Source organism: Oncorhynchus clarkii, chromosome 14 (assembly GCF_045791955.1).
Source record: "Oncorhynchus clarkii lewisi isolate Uvic-CL-2024 chromosome 14, UVic_Ocla_1.0, whole genome shotgun sequence".
NCBI lineage: Eukaryota > Metazoa > Chordata > Actinopteri > Salmoniformes > Salmonidae > Oncorhynchus > Oncorhynchus clarkii.
In genome coordinates this window covers 10,355,014-10,363,080 of record NC_092160.1, presented here as the reverse complement: position 1 = coordinate 10,363,080, position 8,067 = coordinate 10,355,014, and the positions used below count along the sequence as shown (strand labels likewise).

At 40.6% G+C, this 8,067-nt stretch overlaps 1 protein-coding gene across 2 annotated transcripts; it reads right to left on the bottom strand.

The window, feature by feature from the left end:
- Positions 1-627: 627 nt before the first annotated feature.
- On the bottom strand, positions 628-7,716 carry LOC139365963 (solute carrier family 25 member 43). Of its 2 annotated transcripts, none has more exons than XM_071103029.1 (5): positions 7,306-7,716; positions 6,006-6,247; positions 5,564-5,736; positions 2,183-2,317; positions 628-1,648 (listed from the first exon to the last, which is right to left on the bottom strand). In XM_071103029.1, exons 1-5 carry the CDS (start codon positions 7,575-7,577, stop codon positions 1,445-1,447), a joined length of 1,026 nt encoding a protein of 341 aa, XP_070959130.1. In that variant the 5' UTR covers positions 7,578-7,716; the 3' UTR covers positions 628-1,444. The 2 variants fall into 2 exon arrangements, with proteins under 2 accessions (XP_070959130.1, XP_070959131.1); XM_071103030.1 differs by lacking the exon at positions 7,306-7,716 and adding an exon at positions 6,658-6,773 and having other exon boundaries at positions 1,257-1,648.
- Between the last annotated feature and the right edge of the window lie 351 nt (positions 7,717-8,067).

Genomic DNA, 8,067 nt, shown 5'->3' with positions numbered 1-8,067 from the left:
TGACGCTTGGCATTGTGATCTTAGGCTTGTGTGTTGCTGCTCGGCCATGGAAACCCATTTCATGAATCTCCCAACAAACTGGTTGCTTCCAGAGGCAGTTTGGAACTCGGTAGTGAGTGTTGCAACCGATTTTTTACACGCTTCAGCACTTGGCAGTCCCATTCTGTGGCCTACCACTTCGTGGCTAAGCCATTGTTGCTCCTAGTCAGTTCCACTTCACAACAACAGCACTTACAGTTGACCAGGGCAGAAATTTGATGAACTGACTTTTTGGGAAGGTGGCATCCTATGACGGTGCCACGTTAACAGTCACTGAGCTCTTCAGTAAGGCCATTCTACTGCCAATGTTTGTCTATGGAAACTGTATGGCTGTGTGCTCAATTTTATACACCTGTCAGGTGTGGCTGAAACAGCCGAATCCACTCATTTGAAGGGGTGTCCACATACTTTTGTATATCTAGTGTAGTTTTGTCAGGGTGCCCGCACATCAGCCCCTCTCAGGCCACCTCTTTCACTTCTCTAATTGTGCTTTGATGTACAGTACAAATATGAGCCATTACAATGACTGTTCAAGTACATTTCACTTCAATGATTCTGAATCATCTCAATCTAAAACAGAGATTTGCATTGTTTCATCAATCCAATGTATTACATACCGTATACAGTACACGTAAACTTGACATTGGTGTGCTTCAGTTACAATCTTATTGCTAGATTCACAACACAATGATACATACAGTATGTGCTATGAAAGTTAGTGACTGATTAGTGGCTAGGACACAATCAGATCCTTTGGGTGAATAACTTCCACGCATAATTAAAACAGTCAGTGAAATAAGACTTCTAATAAATATGGAAACTTTAAGGCATATAAATATGATATACCCAAGTCTGTTAAAATAGTCATTACAACCTAATGTACATAATGAAAAACATTAATTGGCATTAGTAAGCTAATTCCATCTTATAACAGGTTTGTGCTTTGTGTTCCTCTTCATGACCTTTACGTAAGGCCGACCATATTACACAGGAGGTTGGTGGCACCTGAATTGGGGAAGAGGGGCTCCTGGTAATGGCTGGAGCGGAATTAGTGCAATAGTATCAAATACTGTCAAACTGTATAACAACGTTAGAAAATACCATAACCTTGCTCTGAACAAAACAGTAAACAAAATCCATGTGTTTAAGTATAAAAGTACAATTCCTATGATTGCATTGCAACTTTAAAAAACAATACAACATGATTGTCTATCAATGGATCTACCTCCGATTCTGAAATGGTTACTAATTCACAAACAAAAAGCTGTAAAAGACCTGGCATCAACCAAATTGTCATCTTCAAAGTATTGCATTCCAACAAATATTCCTGACTCTTTTTGATAGTTCAGACACTTTCCTATACCAATGGTCATCATCCCCTTCTGCAGGTTTTGTTACACCAGTTTCACCAGCGATTTCCTTGCTGTGACTGAAACTTCCTATTCTTCAGGTACTGTTTCACCTCTTCCACCTCAGTAGGGCCCATGCTCTGGTCCACGCCTGGTGCCAACTTATAGCTCAACGGAGACACAATGTACCCGTTGCGGTACAGACAGACCTGCTTGCACATCTCAAAGCAGCTGAAGAGAAGGCCAAAGTATGGAACAATCTGTGGAGGACAAACAGATAAATTGCTTTTGAAGGGGCTCTATAAAATGTGAAGAGTTAGGTTAAAATCTGCCCTGGTAGTAGGACCTGGTTATGATCTTCTTGTCTACAAAGTACACAATTTACTTGGTAGACTGATTATGAGAGGAGATTTTAGACCAGTAAAAGAAACAACTCCATTGCCATCATGAAAAGCCATTTGGAGATGTTAGATGAGAGCACTGCATGCTGTTCTAGGATCCGACCCACGTCTGCCAGCTTGTAATAACCCTGTTATAAATTACCCACAAAGCACATCTCTCTCAAGGTCCATCTCCTAAGTTCTGGGCCATTCTACTGTTTCACTCTGATATAAAAATGGCATTGTTTGATAAATGTGCATTGGCTGTATATTACTATATCTATTACTGCATTATATCTACAGCAGACAAGACTGAGGAGGACTGGTAGAGGGTCGGGGGTAGAGCGCAATAAATCATTACAGTAATAGGCTAATGTATTAAAAAAAATGGGAACATGACTTAGGTGGTCCTACCTTGACCATGTTGGCTGTGATGCCACTCCACAGTGTCAAGATGCCCTTGTTTCTGATCACCTGCCTGAAGCAGTCCAACATTCCAGTGAAGTGGATATCAGCGCCGCCATAATGGGGGAGCCGAGGGTTCTGGGCCTGGCGAGAGAAAGAGAGGACAAACATTCCTGAATAGATGAGTTATGACCCTCCATTATGTCTTGAGAGATTTCCAGTTACTAGGAAAGTGACCCTAGAGTGCACCAGTATAAAATACATGCATTTAGGATAAATGAATGACAGATATTTGGGACAAACTCATAAGCATGTGATCCAAGTAGTGACCCACATGAAAAAAAAACTATGGTCTAAATGCTGTATTACTATATTATTCACTGTAGTGTTTTTTTGCGGACTTTACTGTAGTATTTACTGTAGTGTTTTAGCGGACATGACCATAGCATACTGTATTATTTACTGTAGTGTTTTTGCGGACATTACTATTTACTGTAGTGTTTTTGCAGACATGACTGTAGTATAAAGAATGGCGCTGAGATGTATAGCTAAGACTGCACTCAACAAACTACAGTTAAAGTCGGAAGTTTACATACACTCAGGTTGGAGTCATTGAAACTCGTTTTTCAACCACTCCACAAATTTCTTGTTAACAAACTAAGTCGGTTAGGACATCTACTTTGTGCATGACAAGTAATTTTTCCAACAATTGTTTACAGACATTATTTCACTTAATCACAATTCCAGCGGGTCAGAAGTTTACATGCACTAAGTTGACTGTGCCTTAGAAGCTTCTGGTAGGCTAATTGACATCATTTGGGTCAATTGGAGGATTGTGGATGTATTTCAAGGCCTACCTTCAAACTCAGTGCCTCTTTGCTTGACAACATGGGAAAATCAAAAGAAATCAACCAAGACTGTAGACCTCCACAAGTCTGGTTCATCCTTGTGAGCAATTTCCAAATGCCTTAAGGTACCACATTCATCTGTACAAACAATAGTACGCAAGTATAAACACCATGGGAGCACGCAGCCGTCATACCGCTCAGGAAGGAGACTCGTTCTGTCTCCTAGAGTACTTTGGTGCGAAAAGTGCAAATCAATCCCATAACAACAGCAAAGGACCTTGTGAAGATGCTGGAGAAAACAGGTACAAAAGTATCTATATCCACAGTAAAACAAGTCCTATATCGACATAACCTGAAAGGCCATTCAGCAAGGAGGAAGCCACTGCTCCAAAACCGCCATAAAAAAGCCAGTACAGTTTGCAACTGCACATGGGTGTAAAAGATCATACTTTTTGGAGAAATGTCCTCTGGTTTGATGAAATAAAATTAGAATTGTTTGGCCATAATGACCATCGTTGTGTTTGGAGGAAAAAGGGAAGCTTGTGGAAGGCTACCCGAAACGTTTGACCCATGTTAAACAATTTAAAGGCAATGCTACCAAATACTAATTGAGTGTATGTACATTTCTGACCCACTGGGAATGTGATGAAAGAAATAAAAGCTTAAATAAATCACTCTCTACTATTATTCTGACATTTCACATTCTTAAAATAAAGTGGTGATCCTAACTGGCCTTAAACATGGACTTTTTACTAGGATTAAATGTCAGGAATTGTGAAAAACTGAGTTTAAATGTATTTGGCTAAGGTGTATGTAAACCTCTGATTTCAACTATATATATAATGTATATATATATATGTATATATATGTAAGTCAACAAGAAAAAGCTCATCCAAAGGGAGCACATCTAGTGGCCGGTGATTTTAATGCAGGAAAACTTAAATCCGTTTTGATCTCATTTCTGCATCGACAAAGCTATCTAGCAGTCCAATCGATGTAAAAATTCTAACGAAAGCACTACATGATGAGGGATACAAGGGTGTAGTGTAGTATTCTACAGTGTACTGGCGCAGCGGTCTAAGGCACTGCATCTCAGTGCAAGAGGTGTCACTACAGTCCCTGGTTCGATTACAGGCTGTATCACACCCGACCATGATGTATCACACTCGACCATAGGGTGGCGTACAATTGGCCCAGCGTCGTCCGGGTTTGGCCGTCATTGTAAATAAGAATGTTCTTAACTGACTTGCCTAGTTAAATTTTAAAAATAATGTACTATAGAATTCCATAGTAAGTAATATAGTGTTCTATAGTAAACTGTAGTATTTTTTATGTGGGGAGAGAGACTATGGAATGATTTTATGAATGGAAATTCCTGACATTTACGATAATTGCTCAAACCAGGGATCTGTGCTACGGGACATTTGTAACTTGGATGTCACATGAGTAGCTATATCCTGACTGCAGCACAGAAGTAATTCATTACAATGGCTCTTCACTCAATTGAATATAAGTGAAACCAAATGAACTGAACAAATGTGGGTGTGGTCTCAGTACTCTTACAGACATGACATCGGCATCTTACAAGTTCCAAAACACACTGTAATTTCCTTTTGTCAAGCATGAACCACTCCACCTTGGAGGGCACTTTAATCCATGAGAATAACCATCCCCCAAAGACAACACACTTCCAGTCACGACAGGTTGAGTTTGTTAAGGAAATGCTATGTTACTGGCTGGCTGAAGAAACAAGAACTGCACCCATGCTTTAAGCTTCTTTAAAAATATTTGCTTGTGGGTTGTGTCATCCGTTTCTAATTGAACTTCTTGTTTTGGCCCCAAAAAATCTGATATACTTCTATACAAAACATGAACAAACTATATTTCTTAATTCTGTGTGTCTGAAACTAGACAGAGGGAATTAAAGAGAGGTGCAGTTTGTCTTATGGAGTGAGACTGTGCTTTGTCCACTGTGTGATAGCTGTCAGCTATATTTAGAGAGATTCTCTATAGTGCAGGCAGACCCTGAACAGCATTCACATTCTCAGCTGCCACAGCACCTTGTGGTCACTAATAATAAATTGATAAAAACGGATGTAGTATTCTGTCCTTCATAGAAGTCCTATTGAACCCTGTGTCCTCTCATACATACAGAGAAGGACATGTGAGGGGAGACATGAACTCATACATCAGCCCAATGTATGGTATGTGCCAATAACTATGGTCAGTTATTGTAGTTTAAAGTCTATGAAGATTAATTATTAGTCTTAGTCACGCTTTGAAAGTTTAAACTATCTTTTTTGGCTATTTTCTAAGCTTGTATGTTGCATTTTGTTTAGAAAGTAGAAAAAACGCATCCACTCGTAGGCTACTTTATCAAGGGCAAGTGTTTTGCTGTGTAAGGACAAGTTTTTTACTACCTGCATGTACTTGTCAGAGGTACCGGTAAAAATGTGTACAAATGCACCACCATATGGACGGATGTGGTATTACCAAACTGGGTGTGTCTCATATAATGGCCCAATGAGTTGAGCGCACTTACCTGCATTTTCCTTTTCACAGTTTCAAAGGGGTATGAGAGGGTTTGGGCCACTCCTGCGGCTATGCAGCCATTGATGAAGTTCTGTAGGGCAGTGAACCGGAATTGGGGCTTCCGCCACAGCTTGTCCAAGTTGATGTAGACTGCATAGCAACCAATAGAGAAGGGAAATGCACCTGTTGCAGAATAGATCCACAGTTACTAGCTATGTCAACACTGCCCCATAGAAAAACGTATCATCATGATATAAATATTCTCTGTTTGGCTGTTCCAAATTTCAAACAACAATGAAAGCTCTATAATCTGTAAGAAATGTGTTTCACAAGTAAGTAGACTAGACAAACTTTATGTAGAGTGATACAACAAGTTATACTAAATCATTGTTTGGCTTTTCTTAGGAATATCTTTCTCCACATTTCTGTAGTATACAGAGATAAGTGCATACCGAGGATTGTGAGAGAGAAGCCCCTGTAGAGTGCTCGAAGGCCTTCGGTCTGGTATATCTTGGAAAGCGTGTGGACCACCCCCCTGTAGGTAGGCTCTCTGCAGTTCTGAGCTATGAGGCGAGTCTCTGCCACCTCCAGAGGGTACGTGGCCAGCGCTGCACTTATACCAGCTAGCCCACCAGCAAAAATGGCCCTCCACTGAGAGACGTAGCCCAATTCATCCATATGGAGGTGGACAATCCTGGAAAGTCAATAACACAGAGGTCAATGTTTTGGTTCTTAATTATCTTTATAAAGGAGCCTATCTGAAAATATATTTACTTTCATCGTTGCAATACGTTATTCATGAGGCAGGTACAGCCAGTGAATATATGCATTATTATGGCTTCAGGTTTTTCAAGATTCTGCCAGAAATTCTAGTAGTAAGTAACTGTATGTTATATAACTGTAACAGACTGAGCATCTAATTCAATAACCGTTCAAATGTATGTTTCATAGAGTAAACAAAGTAAACATGATATTCTCCATTGAGAACCCACTACCATACGTCCGAAAATTAAGATGGGTGTCGAAGTAGAGCCGCAGTAAATCTCATCTGATATTTAATAAACAGCCATAAAGTCTGGAAAACTTGACTTAATAAATATTCACTTTGAGTCAAGAAAGGAGAGGAGCTGCCCTCTTCTTGGAACCCCTGCGTGGAACACGATGTACATAACATTTCCCTGGCGAGCGGGGCAGGGTTCGTGTTTACATGTGCCCATGCACTGACGCGTGAGGTCTTACTGTCAGCGCTAGAATTAGAAAACACCATGTACCATATATCCTCAGTTACAGCATGGTCGAATGGGAGTACAACAACCATAAACGTCAAGAAGTTAGACATGACAACCTCTGGAGTGTTTGGATATGAAGTGACACCATACTCGGATGAGTTTTAAGAGCAGTCTGATTGGACAATGATAGAAGGCGTGTCTCACAATAATCTTAAAAACAACGGAAGTGAATTGGATGGAAATGTGTGGCACTAACGTTAGCTATACCAGTTCCGCAGACGACGTCTAAGTAATCATAATATGTATTTGCAAATATGTCAACCCAGTATAAAAGACGTAGGGCATGTTTGGGACAAAAGACAGTATCAGCCTGGTTGAATATAGCCAACTAGCATGATAATTAAATGAACTATACTGCTAGCAAGCTGTAACGTTATAGCTAGATAGTAGCAACCTAGCTACTTGTCTAAGATTAACGTTTTCATAACTCAGAAACAACACACCAAATTGCTTATTCACTCACTGTTTGTATGTTGACAAATGGACGGCGCTGTAAGGAAACAGGCGGAGACAGGAGACGAGGTTCCCCTTCCAAAATCCTCGTATGCCTTCTTTCTGGTAGACTACAAGAAAGCTGTGGAGAAAGCCTTTTTTACAGTGAAATGTGCCCACTTGACTCTTGATTTTCACCACCTCCAGGGGCGACGTGACAGTTTTACTGAAAACTCCCGCAAAACCAACGCACATGAAGCCCTGAGAACTTGTCAGTCTGTCATCTGGCTTAACTGTTGCCATTATTACTCTGAATATGTAATTTATGTAACCAATTTTCCTCAGCCGATGCTGCTACCTCATCGGTAGGTCTATATTGTATGTAGGACCAGCAGCACATATTGTTTATCATCCGGTGTCCTGATTCCTGTCACGTTGCTCTGAGGGGAGGAGGTACTGCGTGCACTGGGCATGGGGACGTCTACGGTTCTCTTTCCAGGAAAATTTTTGGCCCCTGGTGGCTATTAATGTATATATGTAGTCTAACGTTACTAGTGGTGCGCGGGTCAGCTGTTTGTTCATCCACAATTGCTAACCAATCCGCAACCGCCTGACTATGTGATAAAGTGAAAATCTGAGGCCTGCACCCGACCCTAACCCTCTAATTTATTAAATGCTCTGTAGGCTACAGTCAGAGACGGCGGAATCATTTTTTGACAGTGGTGCGTTTTTATTTTGTTGCCTGATTTACCTTAGATATGTTTACGCATATAATTTCCGACATTTTTGTACC